At 38.2% G+C, this 26,468-nt stretch overlaps 1 protein-coding gene across 1 annotated transcript in view; it reads left to right on the top strand.

The window, feature by feature from the left end:
* KCNN2 (potassium calcium-activated channel subfamily N member 2) overlaps window positions 1–26,468 on the top strand; it is a 71,523-nt gene that overhangs the window by 35,946 nt on the left and 9,109 nt on the right. Inside the window, exons 5-6 of the mRNA XM_086479517.1 lie at window positions 12,847–12,988; window positions 26,008–26,118. Coding sequence (XP_086335643.1) covers window positions 12,847–12,988; window positions 26,008–26,118 — 253 coding nt within the window. The remainder of the gene's footprint in view (window positions 1–12,846; window positions 12,989–26,007; window positions 26,119–26,468) is intronic.

The raw sequence follows: 26,468 nt of genomic DNA, 5'->3' as shown, positions 1-26,468 counted from the left end.
CATGCAAGTGAAAGGAGGATTAATAACTCCCTAAGGGCAGCATTCTTCTCACTAGAACTAGACGTGCTCATGCATATACACTTCCCCGTGTTTGTCCCATCAGTGAACTCGTCTCATTTCTAGGGTCAAGAGAGCACTGTAAATTAGATTTCAAGTTTGTTTAACATTTCATCTTCCTGCTTGTACTCCTTGTTGCAATTTAATACTAATTATGTTGATAGCCTTTGTGAACCATTCCACAGTGAAAGCCTTTATGAACCATTCCACAATCTGAAAAAGGAATAATTAGTAACAGTTGAAATTAAATCTAGTTTTCATATCAAGACAGTATAGTTACAGACAGCATGCCCAAATTCACATGCTCCCATCCTATACATCCTTAGTTAAGCATGACCTCTGATTATGTGCTTGCCTGCCTAAATCATGACCAAAGAGTTAAGTTTGAAAGTCGTATAGAAACCTCACACATCTACTGTATGATTTGCACAGAAATTACCAATAGAACAATCAACAGGCATTAGATAATTTCTGTTTCATTAAAGGATTTTTGCAACATGATCAACATGTAGACTGCAAGACACATGCTGTAAGTGTAGATAGTGCAAAAGGAAATTCGGTTGCCACTCCATCCAGACTTCTCCCATCTAGTACAACCCAGAGTAACAGTATGTAACTGCTCTTTCTTGCTGAAAATGTCACCTGCCCAAGTTCCTTCAGAGCACAGAATTTCATTCCTTTCTTCAGTGTTTCACTGAAATCCATAGAAATGAAAAGTCAGAAAGTCTTGAATGAAGGCCAAGACATCAGCCACAAAATGGTCTTGGTAAAAAGGGTTTGTCAGTAGAAAGAACACTCTCATGTACATGGTCTTTAGAGAAAATACTGCAAAATAATTTTTTCTTTCTTCTTCTTTTGTTTCTTGGTAAATGTTTGTCATTAAAATGACAACGAACCCTACAAAAGTTATTCTGTCCTGAAAGAAAACAACAAGTAAACTTGAAAATGCAAAATTAGCAAAACCAAAAAGTCTGATTTTAATCTCCTTTTAAATGACAAAGTAGAGAAGAAATTAGAAGAGTCAGACTTCATACAGTCTCACACACCCAGTATTACAGAATTTGATGGCATCATGCCAAGGCTTAAAACAGAGCAAAGAAAACCATGACTGCATCTGCCATTTTTGACATGCTATGGTGAATGAAGGTCTCTTAAGCATTTTCTTTTTGGGTGCATTTAACTGGGCAATACTTCTGTCTTCAAATCTGGCACTGCAGAGATCTGTGTAAGCAAATGAGGTTTATATTCCTTTATTATCATCACCAGAGTTAAGCACTACGTACCGCTGTATTACATTTCTGATAGCCTGACTGAAAGTATGGTATTGTCTCAACTTGCATTTGCCTTGAGAGACTTGTGGCAGAAGTCTGTCCCGTAGTTGATCCATGTATGCACTCAGTCCACTGTAAGGCATACGGCACCAGTGAGGCACGAAAATTGGTCTTCTGTGTAGGTAACCTTTCTCAATCCCTAGTAAATGAACGTCTCTAGATTAATTGCAAAAATTCACCCTGAAATATGTTGCTAGCCTTCTGATCAGTTTGATGAAAAGAACAGGATTTAAAAAAGGGAGAACAGTTTTCTTTTTCTTTTTAAATTATTGACAACTTCATGCTGAATTTTCTTACATAAAAATGTAAATGGAAAATATTTGTTACAAGTGCTTTCCCCTTTTCATTTGCTATATAGAAATATATAGATATATTTTTATACTACTTTATGTTTCATACCAGTAAATATACTAACCATCCCCCAGTATGTCACTAATGAACTGTTAGTGAAATCTGGCTCAACTTTCAGATGACTCTCAAAGATGACTTTGGGTTTGGAATTGTCTTTATAAATATTCAGTAAAATCTGTCTAGTTTCAAGCAGTGTGACTTACAGAAGCTAAACTCAATACAGCCTTTCCTTTCTATAAGAAATTAAAATATATTCAAGGAATAAGTACACTTTAGCTTGATTGAAGCTAAACATATGGCTCCAGCAGTGTTCATTTTACAGGTTGTGAGCCTAGTCCCAAATCTGAGGCAATGACATTTCTTCCACTGACTGCAGGCTTCTGCTCTGATCTAAAGTTAATTTTAAAAAAAATCTGCCTAGATTTTGTAAAACGGTTACTTGTAAGGTGCTGTGCTATAGTTTTATTCTCCAGTTTGTCCAGAGCATGTATTTTAATGAATCTGTAAGTTATTTCATTTTCTGTTTCTAAGGAAAATGAAATTGGCTTGGGCTTTTTTTTGGGAGCCTTTTGGTTTATTTGGTCATCTGTTTCCAATATTAATTAAATTAGAGAACGTGTATGTTGGTAAAATTGTTGTTATTCATGTGAAATTTGGACAAAAAAAAGCACAGGCTTTATGGCTGTGGGCTTGTACTTCATTCCTTTTTATGGAAGGCAATACATCAGCTTCTGCTGTAGAAAACCGAGACATTAAAAAATAGTAATTTGCATGATGAGAAATGAAATTAGTTTCGTGAGTGAAAAATAGCTTCAGAGTGCTCAGTTTGTCAGAGTCTTCTCTGAGAATTCAGCATCATCTTTGCTGTATAATTTCCCCTCCTCCTCTTTTCTACCCCCTTTCTCACATACAGGAGAAAAGAAAGGCTAACTTTTACCTAGTTCTGCCATCTTATGTCAGGGAAAAAAAAAAAAGGGTGGGCTTAATTTTAAGTGCATAATGATTAATTCTATTCCTAATTTCTGAAACTTCTATTTCTGAAGTTTCTCTTCAGCAAATTACTTCAGATTCTTTAGACATCAGTTGATTCTGATGATCTCAACTTGAAAAAAGAAAAAAATACAAACATTTCCTGCTTCTGAGGGGGGCTTGTGTATAAAATAGTGACAGCATATCTCCAGAGAAAATGCAAAATGCAAGATAAGGGAAAATTTTAGAAGGTAATTAGTTGCTAGTGAATATAATGAATGATTCACAGTAGATCTCAGTAAGAAACTCTTTGATTTTGAATGATTCATATTTCTATCATAACACAGCTTTAACAAATGCTGTTACAGGCTTCAAAAAAGTAAAGCAAACCTTAAAAGTAAGATTAATTCTTACTGTGTAAAAACATATGGCTGCAGAAAGGAAATATACATACATATATATACCTTTTAAAATAAGATTACAAAGTGCAGTGCTGAAAAATAAAACTTTTCCCTCAAGATTGCTTGTGTCACTTCAGTTTAATTCTTTTATATTCATGCATTATAATATTCTTTTAACTGTGTATTTATAGTAGCTTCTTTTACTAAATCTCATTTGGTAAAGGTGATATATAGAACTACAGAAAGAGCAGCTCCTCAATATTTTGGGATTTATTTCTGTTGATCAATGTGTTTGTGGTCTCAGTACTTTCTGCATTATTTGTTGAATTTTGGTTTGAAACCAGAGCTATTGCTTACTCAAAAGGGTGCTTTGTCAGGGATTGGAATGGACGTGTTCCCTTCTCCAGCTCCTGTCGTAAACCTTTCAGGTAACATCTCTCTCTACTAGATTAAAGAGTCAAGCTCTCCACTTTGAATAAAATCTAAAGTTGAAGTAGCTTCAAAAAGTTGTTCTGAGATATTTTCATAATCTGTATCCTAACAGGTAGGGAAGTGAGATGAAGATGTTGATGTGAATCAGCGTTTTGCTTGAGAAGAGACTTAAAGCAAGTTTGGTCCCCATGGTGAATGCTCTTGTGATTAAGCCATTAAAGTCAAAAAAAGGGTATCAACAGCTCTTTCCTGTGCTTTGTGGGAGGCCTGATCGGTTTCTTGTTCACTACGAATTTTTCCATCCACGTTGCTTCATTTATGGATGCTGAGGCATTTAAAGGGCTGTTTTGCTGCTTCAGGACGTGCCACTATTTTTGGCAAAGTGAAGAATTTTGGCATTATGCAACTTTTGGATGTCTAATTTGAGAGATTTATTTTTAAATGTATGTGTCGTTATAGAGGACTTTGAATTTATTGGTTTTAGTGAGAGGCTAACCAAACTTTACAGAGCTGAAAGCTCAGAAGGTGAAGACCACCAAAATAATGATTAGCTGTAACAAAGATGGTTAACTTCATGCAGGGAGTCTGTCAGAGAGCTGTGAAAAATTAAAATGTGATTTTTCATTTCCAAAAAATGAGAAAGAAAATTGTATGACAATAAAGTATTTAGTGCTATGATTGCCCATCCCTGGAGCAGAGCTGTACTTCGCATTGGAAAAGGTACTAGTGTGTTTTTGTGAAGTCTAAAGAGTAGCATATAATCATGGAATTATGGAGCCCATTGCAATACATCCACCAAAGTTAATGAATAAAGATTGTTCTGGACCTTATCGTTTTAGTGCCGATTGCTGCTCTTGATCCGGCATCTAACAACAGCCATTAGACCCTGAGTTTGCCTCATAGCACCTGGGCGATATGAAGCATGCCTAGTTTTTCTGCACAGTCTGGACATGTATATAGGAGTTGAGAAAGGCTAGAGTGTTGAGTTTTTAAATCTGAAGGCAAGCCTGTGAAACATGAAAACTGTTTTTGTTGGAAACAGAATGACATCAAATTTAAGCAAATTTCAATAGAGCTGGGAAAAGCTGAACCCCTGAGTCTGCTCCATAGTGTAAGGAAGCTGGACCTATCCCAAAGAAGAATGTCTGAATATAGTAAAATGTATTAGTCCAAATACTTAACATTGAGCAGAATTTTGCACAAAGTGTAATTAGTGTAAGTTTTCTGAAATGGCAAGAATCGATCATGTAACCTTCATGACAGCTGCTACTGTTAATCCCAGCTTTCGTCTCTGAGAGAAGGGTATTCCTACTGGCCTTACTTTCTTTTCTGTTTCTCTTGTGGATATTTTGTTAAAATGAGCCATGTTTAAGCATTGTGAACCTGATTTATTTTTCAAAGCAGTCAGGATATATGTTTAAAAAACCTTGCTGCAGACAGAGCTCATTCAGGTCTCTTCAGGTTTAAGACTTTCGGTACAGTTTTCCAAGATCTTTAGCATAATTCATTATTCTACTGAGTCACAATAAGCATCTTGAAAGTAAATATATATTATAGCTAAGTTTAAATCCCTAAACAAGCATTTCATTTCATTATTATGCTTCTAAATGTTGAAGAGAAGCATAATTTTTTACACTTTTTTAGTTTAATTAGCAATTTTATTAGGATGTTTCTTGATATACATAATGATACTCTTAACAGCAAAGCTTTATTGGCATCCAAAATGTGAGATGAAGACAAAGGCAAAGTAAGAATTCTCAAAGGGATAAGCATGGAAACACTAAATGGAAACATTTAAAGAATGCTCAGCAGAAACTCTGGGGAAAAAGAAGAAATCCTGGTCCCATGAAGAACAGGATCTTTGCTGACCTCAGTGGAGATAAGATTTTACTTCAGTTATGCCACTGCAGGAACAAAATGTCTTGAAACTGCTGAAACGAACACAGTGGGAGCAAGAATATGATTACATTGGCTGATAAGGTGGGGTTTGGGGGATGATGGTTGTGTTTCTTAGTTGAGGCAAGAAAAAATTCCTTGAACAAACTCTAAAAACTTTCATAAGACACGTTAGTGTTTTCATATAGTCTAAGACCTCCTGAAGCAGTAGTTATCACTTTATTCACGGCATTACTTTTTTGTACGCTGGTACTGAGCACTACTATCTTTGCTGCTCTCCCTCTTAGTGGATTGCTGTCTGTCACAAATGTAAAGTTTTCCCAATTTCCCAGTACTTGTTGAACTGATACAACAGATTCTCCTTAGCACTCTTACACAATTCTTGAATGCAGATTAAGTAGAAAAAGGCAGGTAATACTTTCAAGGAGCTTCAGCAACTTTGATGTCATCAGATTATGCTTGTAGCTGAATGGCTTCTCTTGGAAAGTTGGAAAATCTTTCCATCTACTGCGGCTGCAGACAGGTATACCAGTTTAGCAGAACATCGTCCCTTTACAGCTCCAGGAAAACAAGGCAAGGCCTTCACCAGTGGAGGTCAAATAAAAGTTTAGTACCCTTTGAAAAAATGCCAATTACTCCTTATTTCTTTACTGACAGGTTACCCATTGCCCAGGCATTGAGAGGTAGATATCTGACAGCAGCTACAGCCTTAAATAATTTTATGTCTTCACACTTAACGTTTAAACTGCAATTTATATTGAAGAATAATGATAAAATTTCTTAAAACGTGCCATCTCACCATTCTATATATATGTTGATTTCTGTCTCACCTCTGTCGTTTTTTTTTAGATTATTTTTTCCGTCCATCTTAGGTAACATAGTAACATATGCTACTTATGTAATTATATTTAATATTTCTCTGCTGGATTTATTAGTTTTCCATAAATAGTCCACAAATACTCTTAATAGAAAAATTGTGAACATTTTTACTCCTGTAGAAGCAATCCAGACAGCTGACTCACATCTTTTACTTTTAGTTGAGTTCAGAACTGCTGCTGATGTGTGTCTGTCTGAAATCCAGACATTTGCCGTGGTTTGCACTTTCATGAAGCAGTTTTTGTGATAAGAACATTTTTGCTGTTGTTCATAAGTATTGGGGGGTTGTCAACAGATATGTTAGAAAAAAGACAAGGAGAGACATGCACTTTTCAAGCTGCCTTTCTGGTCCTAAACCCATCAAGGCAGGCAAAATTTCTTCCATTGATTTCATTTGACCAGGAGTCAGCCCCTCTGTTCCAAGTGTTATTGTGGTTTTCTTTTTTTTTTTTTTTCCTTTCTTTTAAACAGGAGGACATGAGAACGAATAAAAAAGACCTGTCTATTATCGTCACTGTATTAGCAGATAAAAAGCTGCCAGTACCTACCATCTAACTAAGACTAAAAAGGCACTTAATAACAGAATGGCCTGATACTGTGAGAGAGTTCTAATAGCTGGTTAGATCAATCAGTGTCTCAACAGCCTGGACAAGTTTCTGATTTAATGGGCTGAGCCTGTTTCCAGCTGTTATTAGTCTAAAAGTTTTTAAGGTTTTTCAAGACTGAACTCAGCCTGGATTGCAGTTGTATTTTTTATTTATTAAATTTCTGAAGATATTAAATATGAAGAAAAATAATTTCTTCATTATTATGGTAAAAACAAGCCATTTTCTTCCCTACAAAAAGGATCATCTTTTCAACTGTTTTTATTAGTTCTTTCCTTGACTGGCTCAAGAAAGCAAAACCAAAGATGGCAAAGTTATCAGAGGCTTCCAGGGAGGCAAGATAAACTGAAATGAAGCTGCTAAGTGTGAATTTATGTGCCAGTGGTCAAGCTTAATGTTATATTTGATTTCTTCTTATTCATCACTTTTTAAGATGAAGGTGTCTTAGATGTCAAGATTTCCATGAGTGATAACTTTGTGCAGCTAAAAAGCAGATGTTTTACCGGTTAAATGAAACATCATCAAATATAAACATAGTTCTGAAGGAAAGCAGTACTGAAAATTGTGATACTGATAGTGAAACTAGGAAAAAAGGACTGCTGTTTGATAAAGAATCTGAAATATTGCTTTGACAACCCAAGCCACTGCAGTATTACCAGCTGAGAAATATATTTATATCTTCCTGAGATGAATGGTAAAACTCCCACTACGTTTGGCTTGGGAAGGAATTGAGCCATGCTATTTTTGCACTAATCTAACAATTCAGCTATTTTTGGTTTAAACTAGAGTAGTCTCAGGACTTACATATGCTGGTTGGTGGGAAATGGATTGCCTGGTGAGTAGTGTGTTCCAGCTGCAGCACCGCCTGCCTGCTAGCACACGCTGTGTTAGAGGAGGAGAGAAAAAGTCATAAAAAAATACTTATGCCTGTTTGACTTCAGCCAAGGGTTTTCCTACCTTAGGGGAATACACAGCTTTTCTAAATGATCCTTTATTTTGCTGCCGTGTGAGGCTGGACATGATCCAGAAAATCAACCTGTTTATAGCCATAGTTCTAATGCAATTAAACACTAGCTCTTATCTTCAAGTGGCTCACTGTGTTTCTAGTGCAAGCTTTTGTTGACTGAGAATAGTGGACTTCAAATATTTAAATAAATATTTTTGTAGTGATTCAAATTTAAAAAGTCAAAATCTGTAAAAAATAAATCAAACTAAAGATTAATAACAAAAAGCTTAGGTTTTGGAATTTGGTTGGTAATGACTGGATTTTGCTTTGTGTAGAACTTGTTGCTGAAAGAAAATCTTTGTTTCTTTTTCTTTACTTAATGAGGTTTTGGGTTTCTGCGCTGTTCGTGGTATAGTATTTTCCTGACAGATTTCAGAGCTCTCAGATACAGAGTGAAGAGATAGTTTAGGAAAACTGCAGTTGAATTCTGGAGTGTGTTACATCCAAGCTGTCTTTCACAGTCCAGCTGGAATGAGGAGATGTTTGTAATGGCTGATGACAACTGACAGTGAGTGAGACAGCTATGTCCAGCTGATCACGCGGATGGCTTTTCTCCTCACCTCAATGTCCGTTGCAATTGGTTCTGCCAGGGATAGTCTCAATAGCGAAGTGAAAAATACAGTGATGAAAATGACTTTTCTCACGTCTTCTCGTGACTTGAGTGCAACACGTTAGAGGTGCACTGATTGAAAAACATGGGATAACTTCTGCTGTGTTCATTTTACTGTTCCCTACGTCCATGGAGAAGTTCAGTCATTAGGGCTGTGATAACTTTGAAAGCAAGTCAAAAAGGCAATGAGTAGATTTCTTTCCCCCTCCTCAAAATAAAGCAATTTAAATGCCTCCATTTTCCCATGGCTGTACAAATAAGACATTGCAATTTCTACTTCTTTAAGAAATTGCTTTTCCTGTTTTGATACAGATGTAATAATTTGTTATCTGACTGTGGACTCAGGGTAGCCAAAGACTCCCCTGACTTTGCTTATTCAGGTTTGAATGCCAAGCAATGGTGGTGCCTAATGAGATAACAGAGCACTTGGAAGTATATGCTGGCACAACTTACAAAATCAAAAGGGTGTAGGCATGTACCAGAGTTACTAACCACAGAGATTCATAAATCAAGAGTGAGTTTGCAAAGAAACAGGACAGTGACACACACCCCACTCCTTTAGATTGTCTCTGTTTTAGTAACAGATTTTTAACTTGAGAAGTCAGTCCTTCAACTTTCCCTGTACAGTTGTTAGATAAAAAGAGGGGGTTTTGTTTTTACTGAAAGATGAAATTAGGTTGTAATTTGCATGTTTTGGAATGCTTAAGATGTTGAGCTCATAGAGAGGATATAAAGCATCCTTTATTTCTTAGTCACAGTGAAGTCGTAAGTATTGATGATTTTTAAATTAAGTGTGCACCATTTGATTGCTGAACTATAATGTGAAAATCACAACCAAATGAAATATTCAAAGCATAAAATCCAATAGTGCTGAGCTAACAAGATAAAAGCATTCAAACAGGTCCTTGAACTGTGTTACTAAATATGGATGCAGATGGCTTTAATGAGTATTTCATCTAGGGGACCTTACTAATTAAGAACCATGTCTCCAATGAAACTAGAAAAACTATTATTGTGCTTTTTAAAATTTAACCCTATGTCAACTTTGTTAAATGATGTTGTGGTGGTTTGACCCTCTTGGATGCCAGGTGCCCACCAAAGACGCTTAATCACTGTCCTTCCTCAACTGGACAGGGGAGAGAAAAAATATGACAACAGGCTTGTGGGGTCGAGATTAGGACAGGGAGATCACTCAACAGTTATCATCACGGTCAAAACAGACTCAGCTTGGGAAAAATGTATCTTATTACCAGTTAACTGAGAGAGGAGTAATGAGAAATAAAACCAAATCTTAAAACGCCTTCCCCCACCCCTCCCTTCTTTCCTGGGCTTAACTTTGTTCCTGATTTCTCTCCCTCCTCCCCCTGAGCAGCACAGGAGGACAGGGAATGGGGGTTGGGGTCAGTTCATCACACTGTTGTTTCTGCCGCTCCTTCCTCCTCAGGGGGAGGACTCCTCACACGCTTCCCCTGCTCCAGCATGGGGTCCCTCTCACAGGAGACAGTCCTCCATGACTTCTCCAGTATGAGTCCTTCCCACAGGCTACAGCTCTTCATGAACCGCTCCAGCGTGAGCCTCCCTCACGGGGTCACTAGCAGCAAACCAGCTCCAGCCTGGGCTTCTCTCTTTCCACGGGCCACAGGTCCTGCCAGGAGCCTGCTCTGGTGCAGGCTTCCCATGGGGTCACAGCTTCCTTCAGGCATCCACCTACTCCGGCATGGGGTCCTCCATGGGGTGTAGGCAGTTGTCTGCTCTGCCACCCATGGACTGCAGCAGGACAGCCTGCTTCACCACAGTCTTCACCACAGGTTGCAGGGGAACCACTGCTGCGGCACCTGGAGCATCTCCTCCCCCTTCTTCTTCACTGACCTTGGTGTCTGCAGAGTTGTTTCTCTCACATATCTCACTCCTCTCTCTCGCTGCAATTGCTGCTGTGCAGTGACTTTTCCCCCTCTTAAACACGTTAGGCCAGAGGCGCTACCACCGTTGCTGATTGGCTCGACCTTGGCCAGCAGCGGGTCTGTCTTAAAGCCAGCTGGCGTTGGCTGTATTGGACATAGGGGAAACTTCTAGCAGCTTCTCATAGAAGCCACCCCTGTAACCCTCCCTGCCACCAAAACCTTGCCATGCAAACCCATTACAGATGTGTGTGTAGATTGGCTTGTGTGTTTTCTGGCGTGGGTAAAGGAGGATAAATTATCTTTTCCCTGTATTGTTCAAGGCTTAAGAGAGAGGGTTTGGCATTCATTATGTGAAACTGGTGTTTATTTCAGGAACTTACTGAGATGTATTTGAATGTTCTGTTTCCAGTCATATCAAGATTTCTATAATTATCACCGTGTAGGGCTGAAATTTTGTAAGGATGTAACTACTTGGACAAAATGTAGAAAAAAATCGAAAGCATTGCATTGCATTTTCATCTTCATAGGAAAACTGTTTTCTGTCTGAAGTATGGAAATGGCCAGGTTCAAAACCCAAAGAGGTGCGTTAAAGAAATGTATTCTAAACATTTATGTGAGCGTTTATTGGTATTTAACTGAGTTGTTAGCCTTAGGATATGTGTTGTGGCTTTAGGAGACTTCTGTGAAGCTCATCCAAAGCCTGTGGGTCATATCACTTACATGATAGTCTGTGGGGACTTGCATGATACATAGAGTTTATTCATGCCTCCTGTAGAGGATAAATATGTCTCTCTCCCTTTGTCAATATATTTCACAACTGTTAGTTGTCAGGTTTGTTAAATGGAAGCTAAAATCTGTAACATTTAGAGCAGACTGGAAAAAAAAAAACAATGTCAGATCTATTTTTGTTGTGCGGAGCTCTGTGGTCATGAGTTAAAGTTTGCTATCTTTTTTTACTACTCCTGTTGCTGCTGTAGTTATCATTATTTGTGTCACTGTTATCCTTAGGAGCTTCAAATGTGGACTGTTACTGCATTGTTCTGGGTGCAGAACAAAAAACCTTGGGAAGCTTGTATAAAGTGTGTGAGAAAGACAACACTGACACCAGGAGAGAGTAGAGTACAGGTGAAATGTGGAACAGACTTGTTTGGAGTGATTGCCAGACAAAGAGTTTTTAGGTTGTTGTAACCATTAGGGCATAGGTGGGACTTTGAAGAAGGCATTTTGTGGATATTTATAGTGAGTATCTTGCAAGTGAGAAAATAGGGAATGTCCTGAGAGTGCCTTTGTGCCCCCTCTGCATTCCTGCTCTGTCATGGAGACTATGGTCCAGAAAGGAAGAAAACTGAAGCAATTATTTCGGTTGTGGAAAGCAGGTTCCTTACAGATTTGTGAACTAATTCCCTAATGACCCTCTGTGACCTCTGTGACCCATTGTGAGACATGGATTTAGGAACTGGCTGAAATAATACCCTTGAGGATCCAACAGGATAAGTAGCTGACCTGAGGCTGCAGTGGCTGCCACAGTCTCTGTTGCAGAGCTACTTAGTCCGGGGAGCAAAATTCCACCTACATTAGGCTATTAGGCATTTTCCACCCCCAGAGTGAGTGCTGATAACAGGTTTTAGCCCCCAAATGTGTCCTTATGGCTTCCCAGTTGATTAGGTATATATGTCATGTGAAGACTAGATTATTCATCTGAATTTGTTTTCTTTGAAGAAGAAAATATTCCACTAGAATATTAAAACTAAGACAATAAATGGCACATCAGGAAATTATACTTAATAGCTGACTTAACACAGAAGAGAGATTTTGCCATACTTAGGTAAAGATCTTGTGATGTTGAGAAATACAACGGCATGCTTTCCTATTTATCTTGAACATGTTGAAGGAGAGGAAAGATCTTAGGTTGTCTAAGTCGGCATTTACGTGATAGTTAGTGATTAGATTTCCAATCACAGAGTTGCATTTAGGCCAAGGAGATGGGAGATGTGCTCTTCTGCCTGCTTGCCCCGACATCATTTTATGACTTCCATATTTGCCCCAGAGTGCAGCAACTGTAGTAGATTTGTGTCTTGTGACGTTGCAGACAATTAGGACTTGTACCCCTGATGAAAAGATACTATTAAAACCCAAGAGGTTTCTGCTATTTTAATAATAATAACAGAATACTGAATTATAAAGCATTCTGAGTGTCTCTACTACCAGTGCTATTGTTGTACCTTCTGTTTCTTTACTACTGATGTAATTGTATTTGAGTTTTATTTAATTCTTTACAGCTGCTTTTAAAAAGGAAGTAACTGTAGAATACGAGAATGGTTGTATGATCAGTGAATGAAATTTCTTTCTGACAGCTCAAAAGTTCAACAAAAGTTTCCACGATAACAAAATTTTTTTCTTTTTCTTTTTAGGTACCATGATCAGCAGGATGTTACTAGCAATTTCCTTGGAGCAATGTGGTTGATTTCGATAACTTTTCTATCCATTGGATATGGTGACATGGTACCTAATACGTACTGTGGGAAAGGAGTCTGTTTACTCACTGGAATCATGGTGAGTGTTTCTGAATTTATTAATTGGATGTGAGATTAAGTTTGCCGCAACTAATCCCTTGGGGTAGTCACAAAGAAATATTTATTTGCTGGCTTGTAGAGTATATGTACTTACTTGCACCATTCCTGTGGTCTAATATTCCTGGTAATAGAATGGAAGGTTTTCTTCTTCTTTAGGTAAAATTTAGGAGCTGTGTAGTGAAATACAGAGAAACAGTTTCCACCCTGACATAATTTGCAGCTTCAAAATCTCAATAGAGTCTTTCATTAAATGTTAAGGTGTCATATCATCTCAGTTATCTCTGGATGTGTAATTGAATCACTAATAATAATGAATCTTCGGTTCTGACTTTTTTTTCTTAAAAAAGTTATTCACAAACGAAGAAATGTGATGGTGGCTAACCTCCTAAAGCATTTTGCTTAAGCATAGTTTTTTACTCTTATTTCTAATAAGTCTGATAGCATACTATCCATAGCATTCAGTTGCTTTAAGTGGACTTACATAGTGCAATTTTTACTGTAAGAATTTTTGTTACCATTGATACAATGCAGCAATTGTTAATCCATGCATATTCAGTATATATTTATTAACTGTCCTTTATTAACTGAGCTATAAATCAGTATATATGTTTTAACTGTCTGATTTTATTTTTTCTGTATTACACCATTTGGTTAAAGTTAGACAGGGAGTAAGATGATGTATTATAATGTCTGGGAAATTTACATATAGAAGTAAAAAAGCTCTGGACTCTGCCACTTTTATTTGTATTCACTCCTGTGTAAATGTCCCTGTCAATAAGAAGGGCAGAATGAGCATCATATATACTGTATAAAACAGTAGATACATACTTGTTTCTGAATTTTTGCTATTGATTGTAGGTAATGCAGCTCTAGTATCTACCTCTGTTAATAAGGGTGTATTTGGATTATGGCTGAAAGCAAATGGTATCAAACAGTTGCCCCTTCGGACAGGTGTTTTGGTAAAATTTGTTTATAAGAGTGTATTTTATGTCGAAAGAGTAAAATAGATCAATGTGGTTTTGGAATGCCTTTTTTTTTTTTTTTCTTTAAACATCTGACAGGTTTCAGGTCACTGACTTTTATTGAGAAGGACTTCCAGTACATTTTGCCAGTGGTGGCAGATGCATATCTCCTTAAATACACAGTTTGCAATATATTTGGAAGGTATGGAAGGTACAGGCTGAAAGCAGAGGAATGACTTAGAAGGCTTTTTTAAAGGCTGTTGGCTAAGCTCAAATCTGCCATCTTCTGGGGTATTTGCCTTTGTTCCTCTTTCTGAGCTGGATTTTCGTGCCAGAGAGAATGAAACATGGGAGAACAAGTAGTATATATTGCCAGGGGTATGTGCAGAATGGGGATGGAACCCTGTTATAAAGCTTTGCTTCTTCCCAGGCACTGTTCAGAAGTAAGAAGCAAATACTTGAAGATGCAGGTATCAGATCATTTTGTTCACTCAAATTGTTCAGCATTTTTCAGCATTTCATTATAAAGCAAACTTGCAGTAACAGAAATCTAGAACCTTCAAAGACCTGCAGAAGTGCAGTAAGAATAGTAGTATTCATACTAATCGTCTTTGGGTTTCACACTACTATTGCATTTATGGTAGTGCAAATGATGGCAGCATCTGAACTGTTACTTTGAATAGCTGTGGGTGGTCTTATGATTTTATTATGATGAAAACAAGGTAAAAATAAAATCATGAAACCAGGCTCCAGATTATTGCGAATGTTATTCTATATGCCTGTGAATGAACTGCACAGAAACTGAAATTATAAGATATATTTGTCATTTTGCTTATGACAGCACCATGTGGATTCAGATGTAAAATTATTTATGGCAGTTGCTTCCATTGCTTTGGTGAAAAACTAAAGTACTGATTAATACATACCATTTGGACATGTGGCATTTCTTTTTCACAACTGAAACAAGGTGCTGTTGAAAATTAAACTTGTAAAATGTATCAGTAATACTCACCTTCGTGTCTTTGATTGGTTTTTATGACTAAAAATTCTGCAGCTGCTTTGGAAGTACAAAGGGTCCAATCAGAATCTCGTGGTAATGAGTTTGGGATAAATACTTCCAGAGACAGAAAGCATTCTTAACAAAAAAATGAGCCAGGTAGCTAGTGCGTGATGATAGGTAAAACTGTAATTAGGGGTCACTGAAAGCTTGACCCCTAATTACATTTTAAAGGACATCCAGAATCTGTCTTTGGCAAACGTTGCCTTTGAGAAAAAGATTATGGAGCAATGAGACAAAGTCAGGTGTTGAAATTACTCTGTTATTACTTTTTTATATTTTTTTATTAAGGATCTGAAACATACAAAGTATGAAACACTGAACATAATAGTGACCTATCTTCCAGCCTAACCTGCAATACCAAAAAAGCTTATAGGTCTTGAATATCATTCTTTAAAACCAGCTGCTCTTCTGAAACGTGTACAGTAACTAATTAATGTTTGCTGTGGAAAAGATAAGATCCTAAAAGAACAGACTTACTGATTTCAACTGGAGTGGTTGATGGTCTAATTAAAAAATACACCAGGGTAATCGTTGAATGAATGTAAATATTCAGATAAAATGAAACTGTGTATGTGATTGCAAGAGGGAAAATGTAATTCCTTAGCATCCGAAGTAGCAAACACATTGTTGGATTAGTTCATCAATACCAAATGCCACTGAGTTGTTACTTTTGGATAAGGTCTCTGTTAAAAAGGGTGGAAGGGAGAATAAATAGAAATACTTGTGAATACAAGAGTAGTTACGCAGACCACTGAAGAGTTAATACTGGCTTTGCAAAACTGGCGACTTCTGGAGGGCTCCTTCAGTGTCTTGACCCCAGCAAAGGGAAAGCCCTGGCTGTCCGCCTACTTCTGCCTCAGGAGTTGATTTCTGTGTTATGGAAATTGGACTGCTTAGGCTGAACCTTGTGCTGTGCTCCAGCCTGGGATGTAGACTTTATGCGGTCTGCTGATGGCACCAAGTTGTGTTGGCTATTGAAACTGCAGCAACTGCAATCTTGGGGCACTGGTTCAAGTGACATCTTTTAAATTCTGCAAATGCACACTGCTGGAAAATAGGAAAATACGCATATTCAGGTTATACCAAGAGGAAAAAAGCCTTGAGAATCAGTAAGAGTAAGCCAGCAAAGAAGTCTGATTAATGTATTAGAAATTAAAAAAAAAAACAAACCTGTGAACAAAGAAAGCAAATAGTGAAAAAACATGTACTGTCATATTGAAAATTTACTTTTTGATCTTGCAAAGCACTTAAATATGTGAAACTAATGGAAATACTGATACAGCGCAGTACAGAGTTGGTGGCATGGCTTAATGCAGAGATACTTTACAGGCAGGCAAGTGAAACTGAACTGGGTACCTCAACTCAATTACCTATCCGTGTTTTTCCAGTGAGATTTCACTAGGCAGCAGTAGTAAACTATGGACCAGGTGGACTATAAATTGGATAGCAAATGTGTCCTCTGCCCTCTGTATACGTTAGCTAGGTCTGCAAGAGCATGATGGATGGATAGAAATGTGAGAACAAGGTATAGAGGAGATGGATAGACTTACGGCATCTTCACCATGCTATGCAGTTTGTTGGGGTTTTGAGTTGCAATCAATGGCTCGATGTCTGAGTGGAGACCAGTGACAAGCAGTGTTCCTCAGGGATCGGTACTGGGACTTGGTGCTATTTAACATCCTTGGCAACAACACGGACAGTGGCATCAGGTGCACCCTCAGCAAGTTTGCTGATGACGACACCAAGTTGTGTGGCGAGGTTGACACACTGGAGGGAAGGGAGGCCATCCAGAGGGACCTTGACAGTCTGGAGAGGTGGGCCCAGGCCAACCTCATGAAGTTTAACAAGGCCAAGTGTAAGGTCCTGCACCTGGGTTGAGGCAATCCCAAGCGCAGATACAGGCTGGGCAATGAGTAGATTGAGAGCAGTCCTGAGGAGAAGGACTTGGGGGTGCTGGTGGATGACAGCATGAACATGAGCCAACAGTGTGTGCTTGCAGCCCAGAAAGCCAACCACATCCCGGGCTGCGTGAAAAGATGTGTGGCCAGCAGGTCAACAGAGGTGATTCTCCCCCTCTACTCTGCTCTGGTGAGACCCCACCTGCAGTGCTGTGTTCAGCTCTGGAGCCTTCAACACAAGAAAGACATGGAGCTGTTGGAGTGAGTCCAGAAGAGGGCTACCAAGATGGTCTGAGGGTTGGAACGCCTTTCCTACGAGGACAGGCTGAGAGAGTTGGGGTTGTTCAGCCTGGAAAAGAGAAGGCTCTGGGGAGACCTCATAGCGGCCTGCCAGTACCTGAAGGGGGCTTGCAGGAAGGCTGGGGAGGGACTATTTACAAGGGCCTGCAGTGATAGGACAAGGGGTAACGGTTGGAAGCTGTGAGAGGGCAGGTTTAGACTAGATACAAGGAAGAAGTTCTTCACCCTGAGGGTGGTGAGACACTGGCACAGGTTAGCTAAGGAAGTTGTTGGTGCTCCATCCCTGGAAGTGTTCAAGGCCAGGCTGGATGGAGCCTTGAGCAACCTGGTCTAGTGGGAGATGTCCCTGCCCATGGTGGGGGATTTAAGCTAGATGATCTGTGAGGTCCCTTCCAACCCAAACCATTCTGTGATTCTATGATTCTACTCAGATCCCGGTCAGCAGGCTGAGCTTAGCTACAGGTGGAGCGCTTTCTTTGTGCTGGTGCTAAGTGGAACTGCTTCTATAGGCAGCACTTCAACCTCCTTAATGGCTTTTTGGATTTAGGGCCTTGGAGTGGTTTGGCAAATTTCCCTTGCTTTGTGAGGAGCATGATGAAGTTAGCAAAAATTTAAAGAAGGCAAGTAGAAATTGGTAGAAGTAAAAGGAAGGGGCAAGTATGAGAAGATATTGGAAGATGTGTAATTATTGACTGTGAGATGGATATTTTTTACAGGTCTTTCTAAGCTTTTGTACCTACGCAAGGTGAAATAATGGCAAGCCATTCTTCCAACTCCAAATACAAGGATCTGTTGCAAGGTTTGAGAACCCTTTTCCTTTTATGTCCAGCATTACATCGTGAGCTAGTGCATTTATTTTTTGATGATGCAAAGCTAGGGATGCAGAATCTCTCTGCAGAGCCAACTGCCAACAGTTATATGCAGACATGCAGAACTAGAGGTCAAACCTATGTTGCTACAATACAATGGATGACTTGCAATTGTCCTGTCACAGGATGGTTGGCTATAGCTTGGATGAAGATTGCTTTAAATGAAATAGCTGTTATTTCAGAGTGTCTGCCTTGCTGATGCTGACAGCTGAAATGCTTCTGTCATTGAAATGAACTCCAAAGAGACCGTTAAGCCAATGAAAGAACCAAATAAATTAAGACAGTTTTCTTACATTTACGTCATAGAGATGGACAAGATTAGATGTTTCTTATGGAAAATTTTGAAGTAGTATATTTTAAGGATTTACAGGATTTGAACACTCATGTAGGTGAAGAATTGTTAGTCACAATGCAGTCCACGTGTACAATCTGGCCTTAGGGATACTAGTTTTTATTAGTTCTAAATTGTGAACCAAAAATGAATCAGATCTGATTTTAAAGCTTCTCATGCTGCACCTCTTAATGTCCTTGTGGAAGTCTGTGTTTAGTTCAAAAGAATCCCAGTTCCTTTCCTATGCATCACAAAAAAAGTACCGAGGATGAGGTGTTTATGCTCAAATAATGGGGACTCTCCATCTAAGGTTAAATTGTGGTGTTTGTGCATATAGTTTTGTCTCAGACTCAGCCTGGTCTTACCAACAAATACAGAGAACTATCTACAAGAGGAACATCGCACCTAGAGTATTATAGTTTTTAACCATCTGATTTTTGTTGATAGCATAATCTGAACTGGAACATCATTGAAATTTAATAGTTACTAGACTTTAAGAAAAAGAAAAAAAAGAGTAGATTCTACTTGCATAGTTAACATTGGCTGTAGATCTTCTGGGATGATACCTGAAAAAGAGAAGAAGAAGAAGGTAAACATCAGATTTGAGCAATGAAGTATGAAAGTTATTTTATAGCACTTTCTAAGGATAATGTACAAAAAGGTCATAAATTATTTTGCATAATAATGCCTAAAACATTTTATGAAAAATTTTATTTACATTGTTTAATTCTGTAGTAAGTTGCAAAAACACGTAATGGTTTATGAAACACAGAAATGTGTTTTGAATTACACTCAAAGAGATGAAAAGTTATAATTATGACTAATATGCGGCTTTGTGAGTAGATAGGTATGGTTGAACTGTAAACAACAGTAAAGAATAATAGACTATTGCTATTTAAAGGTTTACCTAGAACATTTTGCATATTGATCAAGCATCTGTAATTTTTTTTCATTTCTGATATCTGGTGGTAAACGGTCAGAGCAATGTGGTGAATAGTTTTGTGGATAAGAAACCTACTAGAGGAATTTAAAAAATCTAGAACACAGCTCAGTTTTTACTTCCCTGACACTACAGGAAAATATGAAGAGCTTTTCATGCAAATTGGTAGCATCTTGGGTCCATGTCTCAGATATATGGTAGAATTTAATTTAGTTGGTTCTGAGAATTCAATAATAAATATAAGCAATGTCAGAATTCAGAACAGATTGTGTTTATCCCTTCTAACATAATACAACCTAACTGGACAGTGTGTTGAACAGAAATGTAGTATAAAGAATACTGTTAATGATGGTTGAATTATCAGAGTTGAAGCAGCAGTTGGGCTGCTCAGAAATTCTTCATCTCCTCTATTATTGTTCCAGCACACCAGATTGTCAAAATGGAAACTTTTGTAAGGAATAAATATAGTTTGGCTATATGTTATTGCTATGGCTTGTTGGAATGAAATTTCTAACTGAAGTAAACAAAAATAACTTATCAAGTCAAGTTGAGAAGCTCCAGAGAGTGATCCCTGAAGTAGTGGCAGCTAGGACAGTAATCTGAAGTGTGAAAGGCTGTACACTCCATCTGAGTAAATAAAATCTCATGGAAGGTGTAACCCTCTTTTAGAATTAGAAAAATTAAGGAAAAAAACCTCCTTTGGGAGGTCATCCATTTGTACCAGTAGAACAGGGAAATTTTCAAAGTTTCAGAGGATAGAGGAAGTGTTTCCCACTTAGGTCTAGCTAGGAGTTGCAGATGCATTTCAGCAAGTTCAAAGCCAGTTAGTTACTGGCTGGAATGAACAGCAATTGTCCTATACCTTTACATAGCTATGACCGTAACTGAAGACTGTTACAGCAAAACTTCTGCTTTGTTTTGAAAAAATGTAGTTTCATCTTCAATAACGTCAGGTTTAATACAGCAATTTTAATATACTTTTACAGGTATTCTCATGAAACTTTTGTATTTACAGCACAGGCATTGGACAAGAATGTCATCAGTAGCTATCATCCAGAATTATTAAAGTGGTATTTCCATCTTGTAGGCTGTTGAGCCTGATCATTTAGTGAAGTCAGATTTCACCTCCTTGCTCAGCAAAAGGTTTTTTTTTTTCACATTGGTAGCAACTGTCTTGATCTCCAGGGGGTTTTTAGCTGTTATGACCTGAAGATTTCGTAGGAGCTCAGACACCAGGGTGTGTTCAAGACTTGGGCTTCTCTGAGTTAACATTACTACCATTTATCATTCCCCTGTAGATAAGAGATTGTCTTCATTTTATAAATCATCATTTTCTGTGCTGTCCCAGAAGTCTTTCCTAGTACCTAGCTTGCATTAGTCAAGATAAGTTTACCTTACCCCTGCTATGTCTACCCATTGCTATGTCTGAGAGTATTTAATCAATTTCATATTTGTATATGACATTTAATGCTCTTCATAATTTTTATTTTTGCAACATTGCTAGAAACCTTATGGACTAATTAGAAATGAAGGAATCTGATCATCTTCTGTTGTATACATTAGAAGTTTAAAAGTTGCAATAAAATTCTAGCCATGGTGCAGATGATCTCCACTGAAGGCAATAGTAGCCAGGCAAATATTGAGTATATGAAAGTGTAAATAATACAAAACTATTTTAGGTCACCTTTTTGGCTGAGATGGCATAGTTGTCCTATTACTCATCCTATTTTGTTTCAGTCTTGCAAGGTTACACATCTCTCCTAGTAAACAATGACAAATGCAAAAACCCATTTATACAACACCGTTTCCCGAGCCTCTGTCTGTCTTGTGGATGGATTCCTCCCTCAACTTTTGCATTGCTTGTTTTGGAGAGGTTTTTTTCTTTTACTTCAAGCAAGATTTTTTTTCAAATTATTTTTTTCCCCCTCCCCTGGTGGTCCTGTAAGTCCACCTTCTAGAGAGCCAAATAAACAAAATACCTGTTTAAATTCTTACAGGATTTTCATTTTATGCAGAGCAGCAGGAGGAATGTTGTGCCTTTTCTGGTGCAGAGATAAATTTCCCACCAGAACCATATGTCTGCAAAGCGGACCTTCTCTCTCCCTCAGTGGATCCCAAGGGAAGTGAGCAAGAAATGTGGCAACTGCCTTCTTTCAGCTACAGGCAAGTATAGCAGGACATTTTTGTGACAACTACAGCACTAAAGACTGCACTTCACTTCCAGTCCAGGAAACCAAAGCTGCCCGGGAGACTTTCAGCTGAGACACTGATACACGGTGTTGCTTCCTTTCTCACCAATAGCACCCTCCAGGCGTGTATATGACCTCCAGGAATTTGCAGAAATGTCTTAATTCATTGTTGTGCTGTAAAGGTATTTTGGAATCCTACCAAAGAAAGAACCAAGTGGAAATGCCAGAGGCATTTACTTAGAGGAGTATAGGGTTTCTCTGCTGACCAAATACTGTTTTCAGTGCAGCTTATCAGCCAGTACTAACCATTCTTTGCCTTAGATAACTCTTTAGTTGAAGAGTTGCAAGCACCTCTCTTTGGTTATCACCAAAACTGGGCCTTTATCAGAATGTTAGGTGTAAATGCTAGACTTTATTGAAGCCTGAATCCTGCAGTTTTGCAATCGCTATGTATTGCACCAGTGGGAACCCTCAGTCTTAGCACTTGTGAGCAGTAGGAAAGACATGGTTTGATCCAAACTTCATAGCGTTACTCTCATCAGAAACTTTCAGCAACACCACCTTTTTCCCTCTGGCAGCCATGGCTGTGTCTGCAGTGGCTGACCATAATGTAAAATTCCCTGTGGTAGCTTTAAGTTAGTCAGCTTTGGTCTGGTTGTTCTGATGATAACAGCAGAAAGCTCAGGGTAGGCTGCATCAATGAAGAGGACAGATGATTGTGATTAGACTGCTAAAGGCATGTCAGCTGGTATAGGATATAGTAAGTCTACTGATATATAATCTTGGCAAACCACAGCAGGATCTGAATGAGAAAAAAAAGGCAAAGTCAGGTCTAGTGTTATGATATGTACAGTACAATTGGTTAATACAGACCTACGATCTTTATTTATTGTTATTTATATTCCTGTGGCACTTCAGGACTCATAACACCTCATCCTTTTGATACCATTACTGTATAAAGACAGTAGAAATATGTAGTCCAAATTCCTGAACAGTTTACCATCTCCATGGTAGCAAAGAGACTGGGGAACAAGGAAGCATTACGTAGGATCAAAAGAAGTGATGTTGGCACACCAGAATCTTAAGTACCCTCACTGGTTTTGCGGCTTTGTAATAAGTAATGTAAAAAAGAAGGGGAGGAATTTGAAAGGAAGCTCTATGTTAGATTTGTACATGTTTCCAGGGAGCTTTTCCTAAGTCAAGAAATGATGCAAAGAATTTTGTCTGAAAGGGCTTATTAGAGCTCAAATCCATCAGATGGAAGAGCCTGGAGTCATAAAATATTGCAACTGAGGGCAGATGTTCTGTATGTGATGCCATAGAGACGGGACTAGATGGACACAGAGCAGAGTAACATAGTGAAAATGACAGGCAAAGAAAATAACCGTTGCAGCAATCTCTGATATGGCTAAGAAAGAGATAATCTGCTTTGTTAAAGCAGATGAAAGGAAGCTTGCAATAATTCAGCACTAAGTGCCAAGAGGAGAGACTGTGCAGACAGATAGGGAAAGTTGCAGTTTATGATGCCTAAGGCTAAAGTGAAAGATAACACTAAGTAATAGTTATTTTGTTCTGAAGGGCGTTAAGCATTTTTTTCAGTTGCTGAATTTAAAGTATAACTCAAAATACAATTAATTTCACCTTTCTTCTCTTGCTGTTTTCAAATATCGTGGGCTTGATGTCAAAAAGCCAGTGCCTGTGACATTTTTTTTTTTCCCTCAACCTAGTCTGTTCTTCCATTCATTTTTCTAAGGAGAACTGGTCATCATTTAGGCTTGTGTAACTGAGAAAATAATTAGCCTATTAGTGTTTAACAAGACGTAAGTATATATGTGAGTCAAATACCCACATACACTTATTTCTATTGGGGCAACTCACTTTGAATTCTAGGCATCAAAGAAGGTACCGAAGGAAGGCTTTCATGGACTGTTGCTCACCTGCACGGGCATTTGAACTTAAGGCATTGTTCTTTGTCCTGAACAGGAGCAGCACGTTTAGAATGAAGATATGAAGTGTCCTAAAGTTGTTTGCAGATACATCAAAACGTTTTCATACAGGACAGCAGCTAAACAGATTGACAGTCAAGGTGAATTCTGTCCAGTGTAAATGGCTGTAAACCTTATGCTTCAAGATTGTGCTGCTCACAAATCCAAGTTTTTCATCACCATCACAGATCTGATGCCACTGTGCAGTCCAGTCTTTGTCATTTTACTCAACTGAAAGGCTGAGGATGTGTCATATGTTTGTTTTCAGACTTCTTGCTTTTACTGAAGACTAATATGCACCATTTCATATCAAGCAAGAAATACTGTGCATTCAGGATGAGGTTCATGTGCTTCATCTTCAGATACTTGCAAATAGGAAATAGGCATTGCTCAGCTCATCGCTAGAGTCCTGGTCTTGTTTTAAAGAAGCCCATTTTTAAATCTGTGATCTTTAAGGGCTTCTCCTGGTTTAGTAGATGTTTGTTCAGCCTGCACATACTGGGCCAAAAGGTGTCTGCTTTTCTTTTCATGTTCTTGCTGTTGTATGGGGTAATTTATTTATTTATTTGCCCACAGAGAAGTCTTCTGCATATTAGCACTTCCCTCCTGCTCTCCTTCACAGGAAGGGAGACCAAAAGAAAGCTGTTTATTTTCTAGGGAGAGAGGGCATATGGTAGAGCATCTCCTGCCTAGTCCTCTTCTGAGAAGGCTCAGTGAATTTTTGAAGTGCTCAGGCTTAAGCTGCATTAGATGTCTTCTTCCTTTTTAACTCCTGGAGAGCAAAAGAACTTATAGCCCCATTTTGACTCATCTCATGGAGAAAGCAAGACTTCAGGTAAATTTCTGCGAATGTCTATTGACACAGGGTTGGAGAACAGAGGGAGGGGGAATAGCAAATTAGAAAGCTTAGTATTGAGGACAGGAAGGAAGCAGGAAATGCAGCAAAATTACAAGGAACTCATTCAAGGGAATGCTGAGAGCAGTTGGGGACAGAAGCTTTGATAGGTGAGAGCTAGTTGGAGAGAATTAGGTGTTTGTGAGGGAGAAGATGGATTTCTTGGAATAATCTGCCAGAGGAATGGAGAATTAATTAATTAGAGACTTTCTCAAAATTTGTTGGGTGCCTCAGTAAGTAGGCAGAGAGAGACAATTCATTTATTTGAGAACACTACGTGAATAAGAGTTTCAATGAGTTAATTTATTTTGCAGTCTCTCTGTGTTTATTGATGGAATTTGTATTTTGGAAGCTAGATTCAGAGATTTCTTCTGGATTTTCTGGACACAGTAGAGCAGTTATAGAGGTGGGGAATGGAGAGAGAGTAAATTAATGGGAGAAATATAGAAAGAGTGAAAGAAAGCTCTGCAAATGAAAATGTGGTAAGCTTCAATGTGCAACAAGAGATTGCTTTATACTGGACAGTAACTGACACAGGTTGAACCTGCGAGTTAAACACAGCCTCGTATATTTAACATCATCTTTGTACTTTTAAAAAAAGAACCTGTAAAGATTTGTCTAAAATAGAAAAAGACTAAGGCAGCAGAATTTATTAATAGTGTGAAGTAAATGATGTGTATAATAGAGAATGCTTCTCATTACCTGGCTTATTTTAGTCTCCTTTCCTTTTCTTCCACCAGAAAAACCATTTCAATTTGTGATGCTGATAAAGACACTGTCATTTCAAAGGGACAGACACCTACTGGCTTTGCCCTGTGTGAACATGCATGTCCGTGTATATACATGAATATGCATACACATACACAGCACAAATTAGAAAATTTATGTTTTCTCCAGCCAAGTTTTGAAGAAATGGTCATGTGTATGTATGCTATTCTAAATGATAATAAAATAACCATGGAATCATAGAATGGTTTGTGTTGGAAGGGACCTTAAAGATCATCTAGTTCCAACCCTCAGAAATACTATAGAAAATGATCATTGAAGGACTCAGAGAACAACAAGGAAGTAAAATGAAGTGATTAAATACTAAATTTATTGTTATTTTTAGGTCCTACAGAAAATCCTAAGAAACTTTTCTTTTTTTGTATGCTGAACACTCCTGTAATTTTATTTCCTCTTTAGCAATTGCTGTAACCTTGAGACAATTGTTAAGAACAGGGTATTCTGCATTTATTTACTAATATTTTGGGTTTTAAAACTTGTTTTGATCACCCTCTTTGTTTATGCACGAGAAATGGGATGTGTTAAAATTTTCAACCCCTCCAGTAAATAAAGCAGAACTTTTAAATGATGCTGCTCACTATTTTGCTGCCTTGATAGTTTACCAGCCAGTAATTACTGACTTTTCCTGTTACTCTGACCTGAAATAGCTGTAGCGTGTTCACTATATTTACCGGGGATGAATCACCTGATGTCTGCCAATCTTCTACAGCAAAGGAGAAACTTCCACTAAAGACTCTGCAAAATGCAGTAGTAACACCTTGGGGGTTTCTTTTGTTGTTTTCAGGGTGCTGGGTGCACTGCACTGGTGGTAGCTGTGGTGGCAAGGAAGTTAGAACTTACCAAAGCTGAAAAACATGTGCATAATTTCATGATGGACACCCAGCTAACTAAAAGAGTAAGTCACACTTTATATTCACAACTGAAAAGGAAATGTGTGTTAATTTATTTCTGCATTTATTTTAAGTAGCCTCCTGCTCCATTCTCTTACTGAACTTTTTCATGGGTGAGATTTTGCAAGGAGGAATTGAATGCCTTGAGCTTTTCTCTAAATTGAGGGCAACTGCATGTTCTCAGCAGATTTTGAGGATTTGAATATTCTTCTATAGAGGGTACTTGCAGCTGTGAGATAATTGGTATAAGCAATAGTTAAATGCTGCGAAACTAAAGAATATTATATTAAAAACTTTCATGCAGTGCACTAAAAAATATTTCATGCAGAGAAGAATATATAAAAGTTTGTAGCTA

The sequence above is a fragment of the Leptosomus discolor genome, chromosome Z (assembly GCF_034619465.1).
Source record: "Leptosomus discolor isolate bLepDis1 chromosome Z, bLepDis1.hap2, whole genome shotgun sequence".
NCBI lineage: Eukaryota > Metazoa > Chordata > Aves > Leptosomiformes > Leptosomidae > Leptosomus > Leptosomus discolor.
Note: the sequence above shows the minus strand (reverse complement) of the source record. Positions and strands in the feature narration are given on the sequence as shown.